Source organism: Dermacentor silvarum, chromosome 6 (assembly GCF_013339745.2).
Source record: "Dermacentor silvarum isolate Dsil-2018 chromosome 6, BIME_Dsil_1.4, whole genome shotgun sequence".
Lineage (NCBI taxonomy): Eukaryota > Metazoa > Arthropoda > Arachnida > Ixodida > Ixodidae > Dermacentor > Dermacentor silvarum.
Window position 1 is genome coordinate 50665571 of NC_051159.1, and position 27647 is coordinate 50693217.

The 27647-nt window shown below is 54.1% G+C and overlaps 1 protein-coding gene across 2 annotated transcripts in view; it reads right to left on the reverse strand.

The window, feature by feature from the left end:
* LOC125946236 (uncharacterized) overlaps nt 1-27647 on the reverse strand; it is a 37656-nt gene that overhangs the window by 7233 nt on the left and 2776 nt on the right. Inside the window, exon 2 of one of the 2 annotated variants that reach the window (XM_049668828.1) lies at nt 23977-24474. In XM_049668828.1, the coding sequence (XP_049524785.1) occupies nt 23977-24474 (498 nt within the window). The remainder of the gene's footprint in view (nt 1-23976; nt 24475-27647) is intronic. The other variant, XM_049668829.1, reaches the window with a different exon arrangement.

Genomic DNA, 27647 nt, shown 5'->3' on the forward strand with positions numbered 1-27647 from the left:
ACTGTGTCGACGCCGTCGGCGTTTTTGCCCGCGTTCGCTCAAAATGCGTGCGGCGTTGTGACTGTTGCCGGAGCCTCTGATATAAATAGGCACTTGGTGCCGCAGCTAAACGTCGCCTCCCTTCCCTCCCTCTCCCCCCCTCCCCCACGGCCTCTCGCGTCGTCGGAAGAAGGCGCGTTTGCTCTACATATATGGTGATTGTAAAGGAGGAAAGAGACGCCTACTTCTGTAGCCCTTAAGCGAGCACGGCGCAGAACGCGCGTTTGTTCTCCGCCGTGCCTCACTCCCCGTGAAAGCGCGCGTCCCACGCGCCCTTTCACTCGCACATACAGCGTTCGGCGGCGCGCGGCGCCACCGGGCCTGACCGCCTGGCACAACACCCCTGCAAGACTCTGCAGCACACAAGGCCCTTCCATCATCGGCCTGATACGTGCCGCCTATGCCTGCCCGCGGTTTTGCTTCGCCATAGCCATGGCGACTACACTCTATCCCTTCTTTCGCTCCACCTTACCCTCCCCGTTGGCGCGAGCCGTGCTCCCTCAAGGGCTGCAGAAGATAGCGCCAACCTTTCCCTTTCCCTCAAGAACCACTTATCATCATACCATCGACGATTTCATCTCCTTGACGTCATACGGAACTCACGGCGACGGCGACGGGACGCCGACGGCAGAAATATGCTGCTTGGAGTGTCCATATAATTGCTATCGCAATAAAAGTTGTCGCAGTTTCACCTGAAAGGCGAAGCATCAATTGCGATAGCAAACTTGTAGAGAGCTATACGGAGTAATGATAGTAGCTTTATTTCAGCTGTATAAACTTGACATGCAGCAGCGCACCGGCACACGCAGAACTGTTGTCGACGCCGTCGGCGTTTTTCCCGCGTTCGCACAAAATGCGTGCGGCGTTGGTGACTGTTGCCGGAGCCTGCGCTCTGATATAAATACGCACTTGGTGCCGCGCAGCCTAAACGTCCCCATCCCCCACCCCCCCCTCCCCCCCACGGCCTTCGTGCGTCAGAAGAAGGCGCGTTTGCTCTACATATATGGTGATTGTAAAGGAGGAAGGAAACGCCTACTTCTGCAGCCCTTAAGGGAGCACGGCACAGAACGCGCGTTTGTTCTCCGCCGTGCGTTCACTCCCCGTGAAAGTGCGCGTCCCTCGCGCCCTTTCACTCGCACATACAGCGTTCGGCGGCGCGCGGCGAGGATTTCATCTCCATTGACGTCATACGGAACCTCACGGCGACGGCGACGCCGACGGCATAAATCTGCTTTGGAGTGCCATATAATTGCCTATCGCAATAAAAACTAGCATAACTGGAGCGTTGGAAACCTTATCACACTCAAGTAGTCTCCTTGATATGCACAGTGACCACGGAGCCCTCGGGGTCGACGTTCAGGTCGTCTCCTTGGACTCCTACTTCCCACACTTCTCACCAAGGTGCTGCCATTGTTGAAAGCATTCCGAGAAGGCCTCTTTCGGATGGAGTTTAGCTCAGCTGTCGTTGCACGCCTAATGTCCTCACTTGTCTGAAATCGCGCTCCTTTCAATGGCTCTTGATTTAGCAGTTCTGGAACACGAAGCGGATGCGCGTCGTGCCCGCCGTGAGGATGTCGCAGTGCGGATCGTGAAGCCGACGCGAGGCGGCAATACCGACAAGACCCAGCAGTTCTGGAACACGAAGCGGGCGCGCATCGTGCCCGCCGTGAGGATGCCGCAGTGCGGGAACGTGAAGCCGACGCGACGCGAACACGCCGGCAAAACCCAGTAGTTCGTGAACACGAAGCTCACGCGCATTCGTGCCCGCCGTGAGGATGCCGCAGGGCGGAACGTGACGCCAACGTGAGGCGGCAACGCCGACAGACCCTGCAGTTCTGGAACACGAGCGCGACGCGATCGTGCCCGCCGTGAGGATGTCGCAGTGCGGGATCGTGAAGCCGACGCGAGGCGGCAATACCGACAAGACCACAGCGTTCGGAACACGAAGCGGACGCGCATCGTGCCCGCCGTGAGGATGCCGCAGTGCGGGAACGTGAAGCGACGCGACGCGACAACGCCGGCAAAACCCAGTAGTTCTTGAACACGAAGCCGCTAACGCGCATCGCCTGCGCCGTGAGGATGCCGCAGTGCGGGAACGTGACGCCAACGCGAGGCCCGCAACGCCGACAAGACACCTGCAGTTCTGGAACACGAAGCGGATGCGCGTCGTGCCCGCCGTGAGGATGTCGCAGTGCGGGATCGTGAAGCCGACGCGAGGCGGCAATAACGACAAGACCAGCAGTTCTGGAACACGAAGCGGACGCGCATCGTGCCCGCCGTGAGGATGCGCAGGGCGGGAACGTGACGCCAACGCGAGGCGGGCAACGCCGACAAGACCCTGCAGTTCTGGAACACGAAGCGGACGCGCCATCGTGCCCGCCGTGAGGATGTCGCAGTGCGGGATCGTGAAGCCGACGCGAGGCGGCAATACCGACAAGACCGCAGAGTTCTGGAACACGAAGCGCGGCGCGCATCGTGCCCCGCCGTGAGGATGCCGCAGTGCGGGAACGTGAAGCCGACGCGACGCGACAACGCCGGCGAAACCCAGTAGTCTTGAACACGAAGCGGATGCGCGTCGTGCCCGCCGTGAGGATGCCGCAGTGCGGGAACGTAAGCCGACGCGACGCGACAACGCCGGCAAAACCAGTAGTTCTTGAACACGAAGCGGATGCGCGTCGTGCACGCCGTGAGGATGTCGCAGTGCGGAATCGTGAGCCGACTCGCGAGGCGGCAATACGACAGAGACCAGTAGTTCTTAACACGAAGCTCACGCGCATCGTGCCCGCCGTGAGGATGCCGCAGTGCGGGAACGTGACGCCAACGCGAGGCGGCAACGCCGACAAGACCCAGCAGTTCTGGAACACGAAGCGGGCGCGCATCGTGCCCGCCGTGAGGATGCCGCAGTGCGGGAACGTGAGCCCGACGCGACGCGACAACGCGCGCAAAACCCAGTAGTTCTTGAACACGAAGCGGATGCGCGTCGTGCCCGGTCGCCGTGAGGATGTCGCAGTGCGGATCGTGAAGCCGACGCGAGGCGGCAATACCGACAAGACCCAGTAGTTCTTGAACACGAAGCTCACGCGCATCGTGCCCGCCGTGAGGATGCCGCAGGCGGGAACGTGACGCCAACGCGAGGCGGCAACGCCGACAAGACCCTGCAGTTCTGGACACGAAGCGGACGCCACATGTGCCCGCCGCCCTGAGGATGTCGCAGTGCGGGATCGTGAAGCCGACGCGAGGCGGCAATACCGACAAGACCAGCAGTTTCTGGAACACGAAGCGGACGCGCATGTGCCCGCATGAGGATGCCGCAGTGCGGAACGTGAAGCCGACGCGACGCGACAACGCCGGCAAAACCCAGTAGTTCTTGAACACGAAGCTCACGCGCATCGTGCCGCCGTGAGGATGCCGCAGTGCGGGAACGTGACGCCAACGCGAGGCGGCAACGCCGACAAGACCCTGCAGTTCTGGAACACGAAGCATCACGCGCATCGTGCCCGCCGTGAGGATGCCGCCAGTGCGGAACGTGAAGCCGACAGCGACGCGACAACGCCGACAAACCCGCAGTTCTGGAACACGAAGCTCACGCGCATCGTGCCCCGCCGTGAGGATGCCGCAGGCGGGAACGTGAAGCCGACGCGACGCGACAACGCCGCAAAACCCTGCAGTTCTGAACACGAAGCTGACGCGCATCGTGCCCGCCGTGAGGATGTCGCAGTGCGGGAACGTGAAGCCGACGCGATCGCGGACAAGACCGCAAAACCAGCAGTTCTGGAACACGAAGCGGACGCGCAGCGTGCCCCGCCGTGAGGATGCCGCAGTGCGGGAACGTGAAGCCGACGCGACGCGACAACGCCGGCAAAACCCAGCAGTTCTTGAACACGAAGCTCACGCGCATCGCGCCCGCCGTGAGGATGCCGCAGTGCGGGAACGATGAAGCCAAACGCGAGGCGGCAACGCCGACAAGACCCTGCAGTTTTCTGGAACACGAAGCGGACGGATGCGCGTCGTGCCCGCCGTGAGGATGTCGCAGTGCGGGATGTGAAGCACGCGAGCGCGGAGGCGCCAAATACAGACCCACAGTTCGACCCAGCAGTTCTGAACACGAAGCGGACGCGCATCGTGCCCGCCGTGAGGATGCCGCAGTGCGGGAACGGGAAGCCGACGCGACGCCGCGACAACGCCGGCAAAACCCAGTAGTTCTTGAACACGAAGCTCACGCGCATCGTGCCCGCCGTGAGGATGCCGCAGTGCGGGAACGTGACGCCAACGCGAGGCGGCAACGCCGACAAGACCCTGCAGTTCTGGAACACGAAGCGGACGCGCATCGTGCCCGCCGTGAGGATGCCGCAGTGCGGGAAACGCGAAGCCGACTCGAACCGACAACCACCGCCGCAAGACCCTGTAGTACGGCAGCAGGAAGCGCCTCGCATCGTGCCCGCCATGACGATGCAGCGGTGAGAGAACACGAAGCCGACACTAGGCGACAGCGGCGCTTGCCACAATGACCACCTCCTGCCCACAGACACATTTGGCGCGGCTACCGCCGCATTTCGAAAGACAGTTTTTCAATAATCCATTCGGATATGCGTGTGATGTTTGCGATCGGCTTTGGTTTAAAGCTGACCTCTCGCCTGTCCGAGTTCATCACGTGCCCCTGCTCGCTGCCGAGTTTCCAGACGAAGACGTGCATTCCTTTGTGTTGGGCTCAACATGCCGCGGCGCACTGCAAAGGAGTACCATACCGGCCCTCTCTAGAAGTAACGGTTACGTTTACCCGGTCATTCCCGCTGCGCGTACCTCCACTGAACTTTAGTGAGTGAGCGTTTGATTGCACCCCGTCTACCATTCATGCAAATTCGTCGCCTCATGAACGGCGGAGGACAGTATGGTATTTGGGGGCCTGTCGTTAACGTTCCTGTCGAAGTGGACACCATGGTTAAATCCTTGCGCGAAACATTCATGAAGACCATGCCATCAATGTCCCACATTAAACGCCGGATTCTCAACAAGACATTATACCTCTTTCTGGCGTGGTGAAAAATCTTACTTGAAACCTTGGCTTGACATCTTGTGTCGGAGTACGTTGTACAGGTACTTTGGTATTACTCTTGGCGCCTCCTCTTTAGACGCTCTTCCCGACGACGACGCATTTCAACTGCTCGAAGATTCCGTCGAAACTATACCCCAGTGTCCCGACGTGCACAATCCAGTGGATGCATGCGTGGCGCTTAACGCATTCGAACAGTCCGTGGTGTGGGACGAAGAGCGCTACCTGGCCATAGCTCCTGGTGAACACAGACAACCACTGAGCATACTGTACGATGAAAGAGCAGAAGAGTTGTCCTTCCCTCAGATATACCTTGGGAGCCCCGGCGCGTAAAGGCAGAAGCTCATCCCACGCCCTTTACATATGCCACCAGTGAGATACGTCGCAAAGACCGTCGCGGTGTTTCGCCTCACCACATCCTGTTCATGGCAATGAAAGTGGCTCCGATTTAAAGTCAGTCGCGGCCTGGCCGTCACATTTCGCGTCAACGACGACACCGACAAAATTACACCCCAAATGCTTTAAGACGAACACTTCATACAGAATACAATTGACCAAGACATGGCCTTTATGAAGGGCGTTCCCAACACGGTCCACTACTGGCAGCAGCGAAAGAAAGATGTTTCGCTATGATACGCCAGCTTGGCAAGCCGACTGCGTTCCTCACCTGTCAGCCTCAGAGATGCATTGGCCTTGATTACTCGCTCTGCTTGAGCGGTTGCGCCAGCAAGATCCTACCTTAGAAGTGCACGTGTCGGAAATGACATCCATATACCGTGCTCAGCTCGTCAACAGTGACCCGTGGTGTGCGCCATTTACTTTAACAAGCTCGTGTGCGTCATTCTAAATGTCCTGTGTAGCCGCACTCACTCGCCTTTCAAACCTTACGGCGTCGTGGACTACTTCAAGCGCATTGAATTCCAGCACCGAGGTAGTCACCGCACTCGCTCACGTTACATACTTTGGTTGGACAACGCACCGTGCGAAACCGTCTCCTCCGACATGCCAGAAACGATCCGCCTCGCACGCACATCGTGTCCCTCGATACCTCGTGGTGCCGCGCCTGCGCACTCAAGTGCACCAACACACGCACACCTGCTACAAGCGCGGAAACTCTCGTTGCCGTTTTGGCGCTCCTTTCTGGCCCACCGACAACACCATGGTGCTACTTCCCTATCCCCCACACAAGACGACGATGCCGAAGCCACGCGGTGCGTCGCACTCAAGGAACGCTTCTTGCAGATGCACGCCGCTCTTGAAAGAAAGCACGCACTACGACAGCATCGGCCAATTCCTCGAGCACCATTGCAGTCACTACCGAGGAAGATACGTCTCCGTGCTCCGCGTGGCGTGACGCGCCCGACCTTGTTTATACAACGAACAGTGCAGCAAAGTGGATCAACGTATTCAATCCGTGGGTCGCCTCCATGCTCGACTCAAACATGGACCTTCAGATCATCCTTGACACCTACTCGTGTGCGCTTATGTCGTGGATTACGCTAAATAAGTCCAATCGCGGGGTTTCAAACCTGCACAAAGCCGGTGTCGCACATTTTGGCAGACACTCCAAACTACCTTATGGCCAGGCTCGTCGGTTACTCGCGTTAAGATGCTCAAGGCTGTTGAGATGAGTGCTCAGGAAGCTGCGTGGACACTCCTCCGACAGGAGATGTCCGAGCTCCAGTGGACGAATCACCTACATTGCCACATGCCTACCGGAAGAGCGCACGCGCGTTCGCAAAAACGCGCGCGCAGATGGAAGCAGCCGGTCTCGACGCCGCGTCAACGGATGTATGAAATTTGGGGTGTTGCGCAGATATGAAGACCGCCCAGACATTTGCAAGACGTGTGCTTGGCAGACTTTGTGGCGCATTACAACGTGCACACCTACCAAAGCGCCGCGACCCAGCCGTCATTCGTACCGCTACTACTCCATCGACGAATCACTCAATTACATGCGGGAAGCAGTCACACTGCTCCTTCCTTCCCGCCGGGAAGTAGACATTTTGGATGGCAATGCTTTTGAGCACATGTACGCTGAGAACGTGGACGCCTTGCTGCTCAAAAGATCTGAGTACGACAGTAAGTTCGACATTCACCAGCTGCGCCACATATGCCTCCAAATGTGCACGACGACGCCGTAGTAGCGAACTGCACACTGCCACTGACCCACACCACGTTCCTTTGGTCGACCAAAACGACGACGAACATTTTGCTCGGACCACCTGATGCTAACTCCGTAGCGCCAAAAGGTCGTTGCGCCGCCGTCTGCACGCGTCAGGATGTCGTGACCGGGGACGCCTACAGGGAAATGATGCGTCTCGCCAACAAGGAACAGTTAGAAGTCGTTCACGAGGTGATACACCGCCTAACCACACCGTCTTCTGACCCACTGAGAATCTTCTTGACTGGTGTTGCCGGTTGCGGCAAGACCTTCCTTCTACGCCTAATTATGGATGCCTACAACCGCTACACTAACACCGCCTCCACTTGCACGCACAACGCGTACGTCGCGTGCGCCACAACAGGCAAGGCAGCGGTCGCCATCGGTGGGCTCACTGTACCACGCCGCCTTCAGCTCAGTATGCGTGCCGACGGGGCTTGCGCGACGGAGACCTCAACTCCTTCCGTACAGCGTTCACAAACGTCAAGTGCGTCATTGTGGACGAATGCAGCATGATGAGCAGCGACACTCTCGCACGTGTCGACGACCGCCTGCGACAGATCACTGGCAACTACAACGACCATTTCGGTGGTTTGGACTTCATAATGTGCGGTGACTTGCGCCAGCTGCCCCCTGTCCGCGCCAGCGAGGTGTACAAACGCAGAAAAACACGCAACACATCTTCAACACCCACGTCACTTGGCATCACCTCTCCTACTTCCCGCTTGTTGCAAGTCGTCCGGCAGAGCGACGCCATATTCTCCGCCGCACTCTCAAAGATCGGCGATTGTCATGCACTCGAGAAGGAAGAAATCGACATGTTTCAGGCCCGCTTCGTTTCCAAACAGGACACAAACTCCCGCTGTCCTCACGCCGTCCGGCTATTCTACTCTAACAAGGATGGCCGAGGCGTACAACACGCACGACGCCGTCCAAGACGTTCACGATATTCACGAGGCTAATGCAGACGACTCCATCATCGGCTACCGCGCCGATGCTGAGTGTGAGAGCGCAAAGCGTCGGCTACACTCACTTACCACTGCTGAGGTTGGTAACCTCCCTCGAAAACTCGTGCTATGCTTAGGAAAGCATGCATGCTTACCCTAAACATTAACGTGTCCGACGGCTTGGTTAATGGGGCGGTGGGTCACCTCAACCACGTGCAGTTCGACGAAATGGGCCTCGCAAAACAGGGGCGTAGCAGAGGGGGGGGGGATTGGTGGGTGGTTCAACCCCCCCCCCCCCCCCGAAATCCCCCCCCCCCCCCCCACTTACCCACCCCTTTTTTCTCGTCGCTTCGCGCTGACATAATTCATGAAACCGGTGCTACTATCACAATTTCATCCTGGGCGCTTCCGTTTGGGTTGGTAATTTACAGAGAATCATGTCTGAATATGGAAAAAAAACTGTCACAGTGTTTGTTAAGGCTTTCACACTCTGTGAAGTTTGGGGCGAGAATGTGGCGGCCGCATTCTGAAGCAACAAATGCGCAGCAAATGAAGCAACAAATGCGGCAGCCGCATTTTAGATGATGGCGAGAACGCTCGAGGCCCGTTTTACTTAGATTTAGGTGCACGTTAAGGACCCCAGATGGTCAAAATCTCCGGTATACATTTCCGCCGCTTCCCTTCAGCTGCCGGTTAGGCCGCGCTCGCGCAGGATCTTAGGCTACGTTCACACTTGGTCTCGAAGCCGTAGGAAGCGGCAAAATCTTGCAAAAATCCGCCCGCCTAGGTGGCAAAACAGGCAGAAAAACAGGCTGCGAGCCAAATTGGTCTCCGGCCGATTTTTTCGCCATGGCGAAGCGGAAACGCGGCGGAAAGTCGTGCTGCTTCACTGGAAGCTACACTAGCATGTAAACAGCCGGTCGTAAAATTGAACATGGCACCAAAAGTGTAGGCTGCAATGCTGCTCGACGCGATCAAGAACCAGCCCTTGCTCTACGACAAGAGTGGCACTAAAACGTACTGTCAGCAATACTCGCGATAGTATTCAATGTCACGCTCCTGGAGGTGCAGCAACGAAGCCTTGGCGTGACCCAACTTCTCGCGCTTTTGCAAAGCCAGGTGAACCCACCACCGCCGTTTCCGAGGTGGTCCGCGTTCTTCCGTTTATTCATTGTCAATTTCTAGAAAACAAGTAGGCAGAAGTATAAAAGCCATTTCTTCTTCCACTTCCATGGCAGACAATAGTTAGGCAGATTCCTCGTTGGCGCTCCATAATTCTCCTCGCCACCTGTACGTATGTTGCAGAAAGTCGCGGGGTGCTTTTCTCGTCGCGACGATAGATTGAGAGCGTAGGTCTCACGTAGGACGCGCAGGCTTTGGCGAGCCCCAACATAAGGGCCAGCCCGGGTTTTAGCTGTGGTGTTCCCGTTGCCCCTTTGGTGTCCTGGAGGCGCCGACAATACGAAATGATGAAATGTTATTACTATTTGTAAATAAAAGTTATTAAAGAAATATTATCACGCCTAGGCACCAACCTGTGACTCAGCGCTACCGCGCCCGTGTGAGAAGAATTACGGAACGCCAACGAGGAATTTACCGAAGGTCGCAGATGACACGTGATGATCACTTTGATGACGGTACGTGGGTCATGAATGAACATACCGCGCCGAAATAATGCGATAATGAGTGCCCACCACCAAACGCCGACAAACGTACGCAGACTAGTGATCTGACGAAAACGGCAGCGGCGCCGCGGCGGTAGCAAAACAATGTGAACACTTGGACAGGCACGGAAAAAATTTTCCGGCCGCTTTAGCCTTTCCGGCCGGTTTGGCCTTTCCGCCCGCTTGCCGCTTCCCAAGTGTGAAACGTAGCTTAGTCTGCGCGAGAAACGATCTCTGTTTGCGATGGCGCCCCTAAGGAAGGCTGGTAATTACTGTTGTGGTTGTTGATCCCCAACCCGCTATTACGGAAGGCTGGGTAGTTGCTGTTTTGTTTTGTTGGGAATCCCAAACCAGCAATGTACACACGAAGGGGTTGATGACACCAGTGAAATTCCACCGACTGGCAACAGATGCACGAAACAGACAGCCAACAAGCATGACTTACTGCTGTGCGCAATACAGCGTGAGTAAATTCTTGTTGTAGGCGCTGACAGTTCTCGTCGGAGCTCACGCGTCCTGAGAAATTGATTATGTGCACTATGCACTGAACAAGACCGGAGTTCATTCCTGCATCACTAGTACACCAATCAGTCAAGATTTTGTGAGGTACAAGCCGCTTCCTGTTTGCACCGGCGTAAGTGAAGCAGAAATGAGTTGCACGCACTACTTAAAATGCGTACACATGCCATATCTATGCTGTGCGGTGAAATATTCTGTACAATTGTCAATCTGTTGACGTAAAGGCAATGACGGCTGCACGCTCGCACAAAGCGGAAGACACAGCGGCCCATGCACTTGCCGCAGGAAATGCAACCCTCTCGTATGAGGGAGCAGGGCGACGAAGCTTCGGAAAAAAAAATCCTTGCGCGTTTTTGCGCGTATTTAAGTTTTCTAGCGCAAAGACGCAGCGAACAAGCTATTGCTATGGAAATGGTATAGCCTGGTCACACGTACATTTTCACGCGTATAGCCGTCCTTGACTTGTGAAATGCACTTCGCCCCGACGGGACGACGCCATCTATGCTTAACGGAAATTAACAATTAAGATGTCTTCTCCGATCGCACGGGTCGTCTCAATGATGCGTTTTCGAAGACTGGTCCATTCAGTGGCGCGATGAGAGACCGTTGCTCCAAACTGTACCTGTCGTCCTTACTGTATTTACTGAGCTTACTTTACTTTTTACTGAATTTCTTCACAAGCACAACACACACGTGAAGGGGGGGGGGGGGGGGTCCATGTCTTTGATATACATGTATAGCGTTTGTTTAAACTACGATATTTATTATCGATCACGTGACGTAGAGGAAAGCAGAAAGCTTGCCCTCTCCCCCCGCCTCCCCCCGGTCGGGCCGGGGAACACCCCCCGAAAAAATTTCTGGCTACGCCCCTGTCGCAAAACGTGTTTGGCTCCACTTTCACTGCCGAGAAAACTGGCAACATTGCTCGCCTGAAGGCCAACCCGATTCGTCAAGTTGCTGGTTCTGTCGTACCTGTCGATTCCGTCCCGATAGAGTTGCGCACCGCCACTGTGACTTTGGACAGAAGAACGGGTGTGTCCTGCCGTCGCAAGCAGTTCCCCGTGATGAAAGGCAGCGCTGTCACGTTACATAAGTCGCAGGGCGGAACGTACAGCGAGTGTGGTGTACGATTACCACAAGCGCCATCCCCAGAAACTAGTTTACGTTGCGTTGAGTCGAGCCACCACTCTCACGGACTCTACTTAACAACGCAGAGGATGACTTCACCTTCTATCACTGCAGTAGAAAACCCGATCGGGCCTTGTCGGACGAATTTCGTCGCTTACAAACCATAAGCTCAACACGATCGCCGCCGAGTGCTCTGCCGTCCTCCACTCATCGCATAGATTAGCGCTATGCAACATCAACGTGCGCTCCTTGCCTGCACACGCATTCGATGTGTCGCACACGACACGTCGTTCGCGAGGTACCAGTACTATGCTTGTCGGAAAACGTGGACGGACAGTGCCGTCGAATTGCCCGGTTACAAGTGCGTTACCCTCGCAAAGCGACTCGAGCGCCGAGCTGCTGGAGTTGCCGTGTACGAGGACTTCGGAGGAACCACGCTTTCACCGCGAAACGTTCCCTACCACTCAACCCGCTGCCCCAGATGAGTTGTGACGATGCGTGTGCCATTCAAACATCACAGGGCTTCATCGTCGCAGCTTGTACCTATCACCAGGAACCTCGCGGTCCGACGTCACCGACTTCTTTCTCCGTAACTTCCGTGCGGTGTGCCTTGAGAATGCGCCGGTCATCATCACTGGAGACTTCAACGTCAATGTGCTTCGCCGTGGGAAAACGAGTGGCTTCTCGCGTTCCTTGATGCTTAACTTGGACTTCGCCTCTTGTCGGACGTCACACAGCCTACTACGCGCAACAACACCTGTTTAGATCTTGTGTTCGGAAAGGGCATCCCATCCCGAGTGCACTGCGTGACATTTCCGACCTACTTTAGCGATCACAAGCCGGTTCTCGTGGTCGTCGAGTGAACTGTGTGCAAACTGATATTTCAGTGTGTTTATGTCGTAAGACTATACTTCGTACTGTTAATTACACGGAACATTAAATACCCCGACTTACTTGTTCTCTGTGTTCATTGCATTCCTGTCATCTAGCACATTCGCCCCATCACGTATGTGCCCCGCGCGCCCACTGTCGCACGCTGTGTTGATCTGCTGTGCGCGCGATGACGGCCACAACCATCCGGCAAACGAGCCGACACTGCTGCTCGCCTTCTACCTTTATGTGCGCTATCTTCCCCCGCGCCCTATGGTCGAGCCTATCTCACAAGCTCATTGTCCGACGCGCGCGACAGATGCACTGCTGCCCCGGATCGGCAGCGCAGCGCGTACAGGTGTTATGTACGCACCATTCGCGCCTGCACGCGCTGCCCACGGGAGGCGCTCTCATCAACGCCAACGTTTCACACGCGCCTTGTCGTGGTCATCGAGTCTCTCTTCATGTCGCTTACCGATGCCGCAGCACACCACTGCTTACTTACTAAGGTCATGTTCACTACAATTCATATTGCTACCAAAGCCACTCCACCTTACTTCGTATGACATTGCTGTGTTTCTATCGCATTCATTCCGAAACTGTGACATTTTTTCAGCCGATGGCTTTATTTTGGCGTTTTTGTGAGGGCGCGCCACGCCGCCCGAACCCGCCCGCGTGTTTTCTAATTGTATGGACACTCAAAAGCGGATTTCTGCTGTCGCCGTGAGGTTCCGCACGACGTCAACGGCGATGAAATCGTCGCCGCGCTCCGGACGCTGTATGTGCGAGTGAAAGGGCGCGAGGGACGCGCTTTTCCGGGGAAGCGAAGCATGTCGAGAGCCAAACGCGCGTTCGGCGCCGTGCTCCCCTGAAGGGCTACAGAATTAAGCGTCTCTTTTCTCGCTAGGAGGCCACGGTGTGCGGACGTGTTTTCGCATGGGCCTCCTCTTTCGGATCTGTGTTTTGGATTTTCATCGACTCCGGTGCCCGATTCATCCACACCATACGACTCACCTAGTGGACCGGAGCTACCCGATACCTCTGGGGTCACTGTGAGTCCATTTTCATCATCTCACGAGCCTTAAAGACTTCGACGCGGGGAACGCCCCAATAAGCCTAACGGAACAGGCGTCTGCCCAACTTAGGCACGGCTGCATCGATGCATGTCGCTCACGGTGGGCACCGCTAAACCTCGCGCTCTTACTGACGACATTGCCAACCACGGCCCTGCAGCAAGGCAGCGTCTAACATCATTACCGCTATTATGCACTGTTTCGGAGTGCGCTAACGAGCAAACGGTGCCAACAATGCTTAGCAACGCCGAAGAGACGCTCACAACCGACGACAAGCCAGCAACTATCGGAGCATTGAGCGACCGCGACGCTGCCAGCGACGCTGCCAGCGTTCCCATCACAGAACAAACGAATGACTCGCCACCGGGGGAGGACATGGACGAGGATACCCCACCTTTAGCCATCGACACGGACACCATAGAAGACGAAGCCTACAACGGAGCCTGTTGGAAGGTGGTCCGCAACAAGCGACGCGCCCGCAACGCTGCAGCCCACGAAATGGCGTCGCTCCGTCAGAACGCCTCTGAACACCCTTCCGCCGAGCCCAAGCAGAGCGGGCCAAAGCGCCTGCCTCCTCTTCCCCTCCGAGATGAAAAAGTTATCCTCCGGCCTCTCGGAGGCCTCAGATTGGATAAATGGCCCAGACCAACGTTGGCCACCGCGCTTTGGACAGCGGCCGGAGTGATCCCAAATGACCGGAGAGACCTCATACTAAGGACCCGGCCAGAACAAAACCTGGCAATAGTAAGCACCCCATCATCGCACGTCGCAGACGCCCTGCTGAATATCCAGGAACTGTCGATCAGCCAACGCACCTACCCGGTGTCTGCATATCTAGCCGCCCCTGATGATTCGTGCAAGGGTATCGTTCCGGGACTGGAACCAGGCACCCCCTCACATATGCTGGTAGAAGAGATGCAAGCATCTGGAATCCAGATACTACAGGCTCGAATGATGGGTCAGACGAATATTGCACTGGTCACCTTCGAGGGCCTACGTGTGCCACGCTTCGTCCGATTTCTTGGGGCAGAGCTCCGCTGCTACCCACACCAGTCCCCGCCAGCCAGTCTGCAAAACGTGCCTCAAATTGGGACACCGAGCCGACCACTGCCCCACACCAGACGTCACTATTTGCGAACAGTGCGGCATCGAGAATCCCATCCCATCACACCCATGCTCTCCCCGGTGCAAATCATGTGGAGGGGACCATCCTACAACTGAACCGAAGTGCCCGCAACGCCAGCGACAACCCTTCAACAGAGCCTGGGTGAAAAAAGCCATCGAAAATGAACAGCGACAACTGAAGGCCTCCACCAATGCGGATCCTCCATCAGCGACAACCCCAGCTTCTGGAACATCATTCAAGAAAGCTGGCCGGTCTCGTTCGAAGACGCCGTCCAGATCCCGCCCCAAGGCTCGGGTAAACTCCAAATCCCGTTCCCGATCACGCTCCCAGTCGTCCTCCGCCCGCAACCAAGTGAAGCGTCAGACTACCCCGGCGTCTCAGGCATCCCCGCAGCCCTACAAGAAGGCACTACTAAACAAGCTGGCAACTTCAGCAGCTACCCCGGACCGTCAGCAGGCCCAGGCCCCGGAGAACACCAATGCCAAGGCGGCACCTCGGGAGGTAAGTTGCCCGCGGGATCCCGCACAGCTCGCTCCCCCCCAACCTTCACCCCACAACATGTCCCCCTCTACTCCCCTACCGAACACCCACAGTGATCCTTTCCCCGAAATCGCGCGGCTACGCCGTGACATGGAAGCGCGCCACGCTCACATGCATGCGCAGCTGGAAGCTGCAATAGAGCGCACAAACGCCAGAATACAGGCAGCTATAGAGAGCGCGCGGCAGGAGTCTCTAGCGCTCCGGCAGGAGATCATAAGCGTCATACACGCATCAGAAGAGCGGACACACGCCCTATTCGCAGAGTTAGTCTCCCGTTTGGATTCTATAAGCGCACCCCTGCCGGATTCCAAATCCGCGCGTCCCCAGCCACCCCTTACAGGTGCAAGAAGATCGCACCCATACTCACGCCCGGCGGCTTCCTCTCTCGAGGATGATGGCGACCCTTAGCAAGCAGCAGCTCGTGGTCTGGCAGTGGAACTGCAGAGGATACCGTCGGAAAAGGGCATCCCTGCAACAGTACGCTGCTATGTCCACACATCCTCCTGATATTATCCTCCTACAGGAACCAAACTGCTCCCCTTCCCTATCCGGCTTCACCACTTTTACGGGTACCTCTCCACTCGTGGGAGCCCTAGTATCAAAACACTTAACGTGCAACTCCCACACTATAAACATCGATATCCCACACCAAATTCTTAAAATCATTACACAGGGCAAGAACAGTTGCAGTCTCTTCATACTTAACGTGTACAGTTCTCCCCGCTCACGTACGCACTCGTTTCATCGTCTTCTAATAGAATTCGGACGCCTTGGGCGCACCCTTCTCGTGTGCGGTGACTTCAACGCTCCGCATACAGTTTGGGGGTACCGCAAATCTGAAGCCAAAGGAACTCGACTCTGGGATGACATATGTAACTTGAGATACACCTTACATACAGACCCAGGGCACCCAACACGTTTGGGTAACAGCGTCACACGTGACACGTGCCCAGACCTTACTTTTTCCAAAAATACAGGACCAGTGATTGCGCATGGTCCTCTCGATGAACATCTAGGCAGTGACCATTATATCGTGGCCACTACCCTACCACTGCAGAGTGCACACTGTCCCGAGCGGAAAGTGCGCATCACGGATTGGACGCGGTTCAGGGAGCGCCGACAGAATCCTCCTGAAGGTCTAGGATACGAGCAATGGATCGAGTCCCTTTCTTCTGACCTAGATGCGTGTACGCGCACACTGGTTACCACAACTGCGACCCCGGACGTGGACCCGCACCTACTGCATCTGTGGGAGGCACGTAGGGGGCTCACGCGGCGTTGGAAACGTCAACGCCTCAATCGCAAGCTTCGCCGGCGTATCGCCCAAATTTCACAGGAGGCACAAGAATATGCTGAGACACTCGTCCGAAACAACTGGCGAGGTTTTTGCGAGCGTCTTTCAGGCACCCTAGGCACCGCGAAAACATGGTCGATACTTCGCGCACTCATAGATCCCTCCACTACAAGGACGCAAACATTTCATCGCCTACTCAACTTAATACATAAGCACCGAGACGATCCGGCTGCTCTTCTCAAAGAGCTAGAAAAACGATTCATCCCTACCGGCACACCTCCACAGTATCTGAATTACCCGCACGCAGAACAATCTAATGAGGAACTCGACGCAGACATTACAATCGATGAGGTTCGCGTGGTACTTCAAGATCTCCGCCGAAACACGGCCCCAGGCCCAGATCGTATCAGATTTTCCACCCTTCGTAACTTCAGTGATTCAGACCTCCATCATCTGACAAAGCTATTCAATGATCACTGGCGTCAGGGCACGCTCCCACAGGCATGGCGTCATGCTGACATTTCGCTAATACCCAAACCAGGAAAGCCCGTAGACATAGCAAATTTACGGCCAATATCCCTTACTTCATGCATCGGAAAGTTAATGGAGCACGTGCTTTTGCGGCGACTGCAACCTTTTCTCGAACGACAGTCATTCTTCTCCCACTCACAGTTCGGATTCCGGGCACATCTCTCCACGCAGGACGTGCTTCTACAGCTCAAGGAAGAAGTTATCGGCCCCCCGTCCCGTGCCCAGACGAGGGCCATCCTCGCCCTTGATCTAAAAGGAGCATTTGATAACGTGGCACACGATTTGATTCTTCGAAATCTCGCAGAATCACATTGCGGCAGCCGCATGTATAACTACATTCGCTCTTTTCTGCGGGACCGAACAGCCACCATTGGAATAGGACCACATCGGACAGATACGATTCGCCTCACAGGTCGCGGCACCCCTCAGGGATCAGTTCTGTCCCCCACTCTATTTAACATCGCCCTCGCAAGACTACCTCAGCAGCTCGACCAGATCCCAGATGTTGCACATGCGATTTACGCAGACGACATCACGATTTGGACGACGCGAGGGTCAGACGGGACCATTCAGGATCGACTGCAGCAGGCCGTCGACATCGTCACCGCTTACGCACGACAGGGCAGCTTGTCCTGCGCCCCACAAAATTCCGAGCTTGTTCTCATCCGCGCACGTAGCATTACCCCTCCACCCGAAATCACGGTGCACGTGGATGGCGTTCCTGTCCCCCAGTTAGACCGTGCTCGCATTCTTGGACTACACGTTCAGGCGAATGGGAAGGCGAACTACACTATATCTCTCTTGTCCCGGCAGACCGAACAGACTTTGGCCATGATTCGGCGGGTCTCCAACAGGCGCTCAGGTCTACGGGAACGGGACCTACTGCGCCTGGTGGAGGCCTGTGTGATCAGTCGCATTACTTACCACCTTCCCTTCCACAGACTTACGCAGTCGGAGCAGATACGGGTCGACACAATGCTGCGAAAGGCGACCAAGCTCGCCCACGGCCTCCCACACTACACCGCCACGAAACGTCTGCTAGCCCTAGGGACGCATAACACTCTCAGTGAGTTATTGGAAGCTCAGTGGGCCAGTCAAAGACAACGTCTTTTGCTCACACCCACTGGGCGGCACTTGCTCTCGAGATTGGGACATCCAGTTTTGCACAATTATGATGAAGACATCACCATCACTATTCCGACTTGGGTCCGTACAGCCTTAAAGGTGCACCCACTACCACGAAACATGCATCCTGAGCATGACGCGGGACGGCGGCGCGCCCGTGTACGGTACCTGGTGCGCATGCTCGGTGACATCCCTGAGACAAATACCCTATACACGGATGCTGCTCGGTGCCACAACGGGTATTCCGCGGTAGTGCTGGATGGCGCTGAAACGTTTATTACGGCCGCCTCCTTACGGAATTCTACACCTGGACACGGAGAAGTCCCTTGGAGTAGCGCTTGCTGTGCGACACGCTCTCCAGGTTCCTGGAGAGGTGTATATCCTAACCGATTCCCAGCAGGCATGCCGCGCCTTTTTGACGGGACGCGGCTTCTCCAAGGCGGCTCTCCACATCCTACACCAGTCCCCAAACACAGACACAACTGCCCCACAGCGCATCCACTTGCTCTGGACTCCTGGCCATGCCTCACTGCCGGGTAATGACCGCGCACACGCGGTCGCTCGAGAAATTGCCCTCCGAGCTGCCCGGCATGACGAGGATCGGAGTCCAGATCAGGCGGGCTCCCCACTCACATACAGAGACGTATTAAAATACTATACACGAGCTAGACACACCATGGGTCCGCCGCCGCTGTCGTTCTCGCGAGAGGAAGAGGTGGCGCTGCGCCAACTCCAAACAAACACGTTTCCCAATCTCCTCTCCCTACATAAATTTTACCCTGACCGCTACGCAGACTCTTGCCCGGGCTGTAGAAGCTCCCCCACGGCGTTCCATGTCACCGTGGAGTGCACCGCAAAATTATTCCCTCCCCTGCCAGTCATCTTGCACCCTCTTCCGCACCAAAGAGCTGTGGGAGGATGCCCTCCGCGACGGGCCTCCCGAGGTCCGCCGGGCCCTAGTTCAACGGGCCCGTGCTGTCGCTGAGATCGTTCTAGGGACCCCGGACTAGGGGTCCCTCCCACACTCTTACTACCTTTTTTTTTTGCAATAAAATGTTTACTCTCTCTGTAGTTGTGGCTTATCATCCAGCAGCCCCCCCACTCACCCACTTCATAGATTCCCACTGTACCCCGGAAGCAGAGGAAGCTGCTATTGCCTTAGCAATCGCTCAAACCAATGTGGCTTACATAGTTAGCGACACTTAAACAGCCATTCTTAACTTTGCCCGCGGACACGTCCATCCCCCAGAGTGGCAAATATTGAGAATGTGGGTCCAAAATTCTGATAGACGTATTCAGCTCATGTGGGTGCCAGCTCACTCTGGCAATCCCGGAAATGAGGCCGCCGATAACATAGCCCGAGGACTTGTAAGCCGGGCAAATCGCAACCCCAGCCGGGATTTCTCGAGGGAGCGGGCCACACGTTCTCCGAAATTACCCAACAAGCACGCCTTGCCCGTCGACTCTACCCGCCTCCCCGCCCCCGAATATCCCACTCCCAACAAATCCTCTGGAGGCGACTCCAGACCTGAACTGTTCCCACCCTTCAGCTCCTATCCCACTTCCGCCCCGTTTCGCCAGAGTGCACTCTCTGTGGAGAGTCGCACGCCACCTTAGACCACATCCTCTTCGGCTGCCCTGCCGATCTTCCCCCGTAGGGACAGCCCGCCATCGGAACATGGGATGAATGGGAGGCCCTCCTTGCGTCACAGGACCTAGACATCCAACTTCGCTGCGTGAACCGGGGTGCCAGTGCTATGGCCCTATGTGGCCTGGACACATGCGCGTAATGTGAGGGCTGTGCGGTGGCCCTGGGCCCTTGAAGGGTCAAAACTCGCTCGCGTAATCAAGTTTTTCCATCCATCCATCCATAACGATGATTTACCTTTAGATGCAGCACACAAGCAGCAGCAGACTTTTCGTATCAGAAACAAATTGTCATTTTTTATGACAGCGTGAGCGGCAATAAAGGTGAACGCCTCAACCAAGGTGAAGCGCGCTCGGAGCGGCGACGAACTCGCCTGTCGCACTGCCTCTGTGGAGGGAACATCACACACCAGCCGCAATGTCATTGGCTGCGGCCAATCGACGGTGCGGTTGTCAGTTTGTCACCCAGTTTGTTGCACCCCACATGTCCGATCGGGCGCTACAGCACAGCAAAACGCCTCGGATCCGGCTGCGGTTCCGGCACGTCGGACACCGTATCGGATGCCAAATTATAGTGCGTCTCCTACTTCACATGGCCGCAGAAAAAAAAATTGCTCAAAATTTTTGTCTGCACGATGAACGCAGCCCCTAACTTTGTGTTACTGTAGAAAAAAAGTGCCTTCATTATGAGAGTAAATACGGTAGCCATATTTTGGACACTTCAGCTCAGACAGCTGTTATGTGCTGATTCCAGGAAGGAAGTGGTTAGATTGGAATTTAAGTAATACGACATAATTTATACAATTATGAGAGCATTCAGAATGTTTTTAACTCTGAGATAGTCATCAAGATCCTTGATGCAGTAAACAATGAAGTCATGTGCATGCTGGAAGATATGTTAATGGGTGCGTCATTAATGTAGATGTACCCTATTTACTCGATTCTAATGCACCCTCGATTGTACATGACCAATAAAAAAAAAAGTCCTTTACAGTACCGCGCACCTCATGATTTCATACATAAATACAACTTTCTCTCATTTGGAAAAACAAAGATTTACTCCCGATGCACTAAAGTTGCGATGAATAAAAAAGCAGCAATTTCGCCCGAAAGCGAAGCATCTATTGCGATACCAAATTAGTAACCACTATACGAAGTAAGGATAGCAGTTTTATCGGCTGTACAAACTTGCAAACATTCGCTTACTAAATAAACAAGCGCGGTGTCACGTGCACACAAGGAAACATGAACACATCTCGCTCGTTGACCGCGGGAACTCGCGCGCCAGACTGAATACCGACCGCAACATCAGCCAAGGTTAGCGGTATAGAAAACACCGTGCTGGCAACTCTGGGCTGCTCACCAAAACTAGCTCTTTCATGTACCCAGAATGGAGGCCGAAATTCCCTAGTCAAGTCGACCAGTTGAACAGGCGAAGTGAAACTCTCTGTGCGTATTTTTTCGTTGCTGCCCATATGATTAATGATGGATCCACCAATGCGCATTGTTCTGTTTACAATATTTTCTGTGTTTGTTTGTTTTAGCCAGGATTGCGTTATCTTGCGAGCGCTCACATGAATTCACGGGGAGATTGTTAGGACTGTCAACAACTTCATCTTCGGCGATGCCTTATGGTCTTGTGCGGCATGTGCGATCATTTGGATGAATCGTCTTGGTGGCGACGATTGTTGACCTTTTTTGTGTATGCAAGTTGTCGATTGTGCGCGATAAGGAATCGGTTAGTATTCGCATTAACCTGTGTGTGTATGTTTATTTGATAAGAAATTTAGTTCGTTCTGTGGTCGAGCTTCAGGCTCTTTCTGTGTTTTCAAATTGTGCAATCTGTTCACATCTGTGCACCCACTAACCTCATGATTCCAAAAAGTCACGTTAGAAACATGATCTTTCCGTTTTCTTGAATCAGTGAGCTGTTGCCGGTTAGAGCTATGGGAAGTCCGCGTGGCAGGTCGATGAAGTAAGGCGACTGTTGCAATGCAACAGTAGATCGTCGGCGCGTGCAATCGTAGGCTGACTTTATTTGAACTTGTGAATCGATAAGTCACGCAGTGTGTGCTGCTATGAGATGCAGAGTATGCAAAGGCACAAACGGAACCGAGATCGAGTTTTCTCAGACGTGCAAAATTTTTACAATAATCGGTTCAGGTCAGCCTGCTAGCTGGAACCATGCAGTGCTGATGACATGCTGATTGCAAATTAAGCTGCACCACCATAAGTTTAGCAACTGCCTTGCGGAATAGATAGCATTACATTTGCTAATTGTGTTAAGCATCGACAAGATCGAAAGACCTACAGAACGCTGATTTGCGCACGGCAAGATATGTCAAGGACGGGTGTGCTGGGCCAGGGAAGCTAAGAAACCGCCACAACAAACAGGTGGGAGGGAAGGTAGGTGAATGGCCTCGAAGTCCACGCAGAAACAAGTATAGGAACGCTAGGCGCCGCCACGCCTTTCAAAAATCGAGGTGAATGTTGAAGAGTGCGACAGTGACTAACGTAGCAGAAAATAATTTTAAGAATGGGGGGGGGGGGGGGACGGCAAAAAGGCGTCAAGAACGAGTCTAGAGAGCGTCTCGTCACTGCCCGATCGCTCAACACCAGACGGCCGTGGCCAGTCGCCTAGCTGAGGCTCAACTACCCCGTTGTAACACATGCTAACTTAGATTGAAACATATTTTCATTTGTTTATTAACTTTCTCTTCAGAATAAGCTGCAAGTGCAAACCTTGCGCCCCCGTTCATCTTCTGCGTGCACACATGTTGAAATCTAGCGCACGCATGTACGAGGAGGGGGAGGCGATAAGAAGGACAGCTCGGCACGCAGTTGCGTGACTTCACTAGGGACATCTCCGCCTCGCAAATCTAGGGAACCGCACAAGACGAGATCTGGCAACACTGGTGTGTTCTGGTGGGGATTTAATCCCTCCCGGTACTCGCTGTCAAAACGCTGGAGTGACGAAGCGCGGCGAGCGAAATGACCTTCGTGCTAGCATGCCTCTCGTTTCAACGCGACCTATAAGTGGCAAAAACACTGCGCTCGGTGGACTCTCCCAGCCGCAGATTGCTGTTAAGATAGGGCCAAGGCGGTCGTATCGCTGAAGTGGATCGTCACAGATTACGTCCTGCTTCGGTCCACTGAAACCCTTCCATGATGCTTTGCTGGCAAAAATCCTCTCCTGTTTGCGCCAGTCCTGCACACAAGTTTCCGATTCTCCGAACGCCCGTGATGCGGCCCGATTTCCGGCCGTCTCCAGACACATGATCACTTTCCTTTTAAATGCGGCATCATGATGAACTCGGCACTTCATGCTAATACAGCAGACACAAAAAACAGGAAGACAGACGGTAGACTAATACCTAAGCACACGTACCGCAGCACATGGAGGAAGCTACGACAGCTAGGCTAGAGTGAAGCTAGGCTCCAAGCGCATGCTAGGCGGCCATTTTGAAATGCCGACGGCTATACGGTAACGCAGATTTAGGGTTGTACTCGATTCTAACGCGCACGCAATTTTTGGACCTATTTTATCAGAAAAGAAGTGCGCGTTACATTCAAGTAAATAAGGTAATTTAGAACAGAAGTGTTGTGGGAAATGGTGCCATTACGATTTATGGAGGTTTAACATCCTGAGGACACATACACATCGGCGATTGACAGAGGTCGCACGGCAAACTGTGACTGGCGCCAAGGAGCGGCTCACAGGGAACAATGTTCACACCAGCTTGCATGAAAACAGAAGGTGCCACACCGGTGCCAAACCAAAATGTCTTGCATTTGATCCCGTTCATGTGTGCATGTACCAACATCACCACGTAACATAAGCGAGCACAGACAGATTTCCTGCATCCTGCATTGCTGATTCAGCAGCCTTGTGACTGTAATAGCGCGACTGAATGGGTGCTTTTCTACCAAAGCCACCATTTGCAATCGACTTGTTTGAGTGATCTTTGCGAGTCACTGGTGTGAATGAGCCCTAAGCAACAAGAGGAAGGACAAGAACGGCTGTATGGGCACTGTGGTGAGGACAGCAGACACTATAAGACAAGCATGCAAAACCTTATTGAAGGACTACATTGAAGAGTACAGCACGAGGACAGAAATACAGCTACAGAAGAACAAAGCGCAACTAGCAAGTTGCTGGTCACGCCTTGTCTTTCTGTACCTGTGTCCAGTCACTGCCTCTTTGATTCAGCGTGCCTAAAACACAAACGAACCAGCCCCATTTAATACTTTGCTCACACAGAACCAACGCACCTTTTCCAAGAGAGTCATCCGAAGGCGGCGGCTTCCGGACCCTGATGTAAATTGGCGCAGTGTTGGGGGGCTGCCTTGGCATTCGGATGGCAGGGCCACTCCCCGGGCTCTGTACGCCCCTTGCTCCTGGCATCGGCACGCCACTTGTTCCTGGCATCGGTGCACCACTTGTTCCTGGCATCGGCACGCCACTTGTTCCTGGCATCGTGCACCACTTGTTCCTGGCATCAGTACGCCACTTCTTCCGGGCATCGGTACGCCACTTGTTCCGGGCATCGGTACGCCACTTGTTCCGGGCATCGGTATGCCACTTGTTCCGGGCATCGGTCCGCCACTTCTTCCAGGCATCGGTACGCCACCTGTTTCTGGCATCGGCAACCCCCGACCGATGCCTTGCACGCCTGACGAGTGGTCTGAAAACTGAGCTGCTAGCCGCGATGCAGCTGCTCCTGCCTTTGGTTTGGCACCACCGGATACACTGTACTCTGCAAAGATTTCATTCATTCACTCATTCATTTACTCATAGCGTTATGAAAGACACCTTAATGAGCTACAGAAATGTTCACCTGGTAAAATACCCGACATCAGATGCATAATACATAAGCATTATGACTGACAGCTGGGACAGCTGGCGCAATTCGATAATGTGAAAAACGGCGAAAAAAATTCGGACAAGAATTAAAAGAGTGCTGAGCATTATTGTACAGTCAACAACCGATTTTCCGGACACTCGATTTTTCGAACATGCCCAATAATTTGGACGCCTTCGCAGCACTGCCAAGTACAGTTGAATCCCCCTACAACGAATGCCGCTACAACGAAATTTCTGCCACAACGACGATTTTCCGATTCCCGGTCAACTGCCCATAGAAAGTAATACAAAAAAAGTCTCAAAAACGAACGTGTTTTATTCGGTATTTCCGCTTCAACAAACTTTTCGAGAACGAAACTGGGACTGAATTGAAATTGGAACTGCCGAGTAGTCAAATTAGAAGGCCGTTCCAAAGCTGTGATGATCGTATGTCCACTCGAACGAGGTTTTCGCGAACGAAATCAAGTTCTAAGTACCGATTTACGCCACTGCAATACATAGCCACGCGAGGTTTTCACACGCCTGCGCGAGGCTGCACGGTATCACCACAACCGCTGCCGTTTTCTGTGGTGTGTGTGTCCAGTCAAAATGGCTACGCCAACGAAGAAGCGTAAATTTCTCTCTCTCGAGGAGAAGGCACATATGATCGCCGATGCAGAAAGCGGAAGAAAAAAATTTCGCAGTTTCGCCCGAAAGGCGAAGCAGCGATTCTGATAGCAGATTAGTAGACAGCTATACGAACTAAGGATCGTAGTTTTATCGGCCGTATGAACTTGTAAACATTCGCTAAGTACATTACCAAGCAAGATGTCATGCGTGCACAGGTAAACATGAACACATCTCGCTCGATGATCGTGGAAACTTGGTGTCAACATATGCTGGAATGAGAAGGTGCGGCAATAGCAGCAAGCGCATTGACCCCCGTGCCGTCTGTCGCTTCAACGCGAACTAAACGTCGAAAGCACAGCACACACGACTCTCCGGCACTAATTGCACTTTGCCCACATCGCAGATCGCTTTGAAAATGAGGCCTGAGTGGGTGCGCACTTTGTGCACGGCGCAGATTGCTTTCAAGATACAGAGGCCGCGTCACATCCGGTGTTGTCAACATGATGCCAACGTCTCGTCTGGGGAAAATGACAACCCGCTAGACACACTAACTCCGCAAACTGCTTTGAAAGTAATGGATCATTTTGACCTCATCTTAAAAGTTATCAGAGCCCACCACGACATTGCGATGGCTCTTTTACCGAACTGTGAGACTCGCGTAACGCCTTTGCTTGCCGTGAAGCCTAAGAAATCCAGGCTGACCGACTTCTGGAAATAAAACCTCCGGTAAGCGCAAGCTTGCCAAGTTTGCCGACTTTGTCATAAATATGCAAGGAAAGTGTGATAATTCAAACCACTTCGATGCGACAGTGCACGTGCCGCAAAATTAGCGTTTGGCGATCGGCCAGGCACGCGCGTCGAGTGAGGCGTCGGCCGCAATGTACGAAAAATGCTGTAACAGCAGCGCAAAATCCATTCTCTCGTGAAGTTGCCACTTTATTGACTGCCTTCGGTGCGTCTCAACCTTTGCCCCCACGCCATCGCGAAGACTTCCCGGGCGATGGTCTCGGTTTCGTTCGTGGCTTTGCCGTTTGGCGTACGCATATACATACTAATTTCATGTCAACGAAGTTCCGCCACAATGAAATTTTTCGCGTGTCCCATGAATTTCGTTGTAGCGGGACTCGACTGTACCCTATAAAGAACGTCTGAAATTTTGGGCGCAAAAAACCTTCGCCGTCCGATTTTCCGTACTTTTTGTCATGACCGCAGGTCCGAAACAGCATTAAATGAAACCACCACCACCGCAATTTTGATCATCTCGCCGCCTCGAATGCTCTCGCATGCAGATCCTCTGGCAGCCGTAGCCATTACCGCTACAACGCTAGGCCTAGCTACTTCAAGCTTCTTGCTGTTAGGTGCCTCGTGTTAAGTTCCTCGCAATGGCGCCGACTCCGCCTTCGTCTTGCTCGTTGATGACGTCGAAGCACGGAAAGCACAGCAAAGGTCTAAAGCGTTGAATAATGCCAGTTCGTGGAAGTTCTGCGTCAATATAGCAGTATTACGCAGTCAAGCATATGCAATGTATTGCGGTGAAGGATACCAACAGTGCAAACGGGCCACTGTCACGGTACATAAAATGGCAATACAGCGGTGTTACGCAGTCAAGCATACGCAATGTATTGCGGTGAAGGATACCAACAGTGCAAAGGGGCCATTGTCACGGTACATAAAATGCGTCGTTTAATTACACATGCGCGCACCCGCCGTCTCCTGCTTCTTTGCTTTCTGGGGTTTTACAAGCCAAAACCAGTTCTGATTATGAGGCACGCCGTAGTGGAGGGCTCCGGATTAATTTTGACCACCTGGGGTTCTTTAACGTGCACTACAACGCAAGCACACGGGCGTTTTTGCATTTCGCCTCCATCGAAATGTGGCCGCCGCGGCTGGGATTCGATCCCGCTATCTCATGCTCAGCAGCGCAACGCCTTAGCTGACTGAGCCACCCCGGCGGGTCCCCGCCGTCTCCTGTCAGTAAGACGCGCTAGGCGTAGCGCATTGCATAATGCCTGTTCCCGGAAGTCCAGCTTCGCAGCTATACAGCCAAGTTACGCAGTCAAGCTTACGCCATGTATTGCGGTGAAGCCTACTGAGCGCAAAAAATGACGCGGACAATACTGAAGAAGAACACGGTCAAAACCGTGCCCTTTAGTGCGCTCTTTTAATTTTACTAATATCCCATGAATATACTAATACACCATGAACTAGCCCAGCAGCAAACCTTGTTACCATACCAAGAGTGCAAAAGGGCCAGTGTCACGGGACATAAAATGTGTTCCTTAGTTATACACACGCGCACCTGCCGTGTCCTGTCACAGTACAAGTACCGTGACACCTAATAATGGTACCGGCAGGCCTTTGAAGGCATGTATTCATTTTGACAACCCGCTAGACACAGGCATTGCAAGCAGGCGTGGATTCTTGACCTGTCACTGACTAGTCAGCTAGTCCGGCATC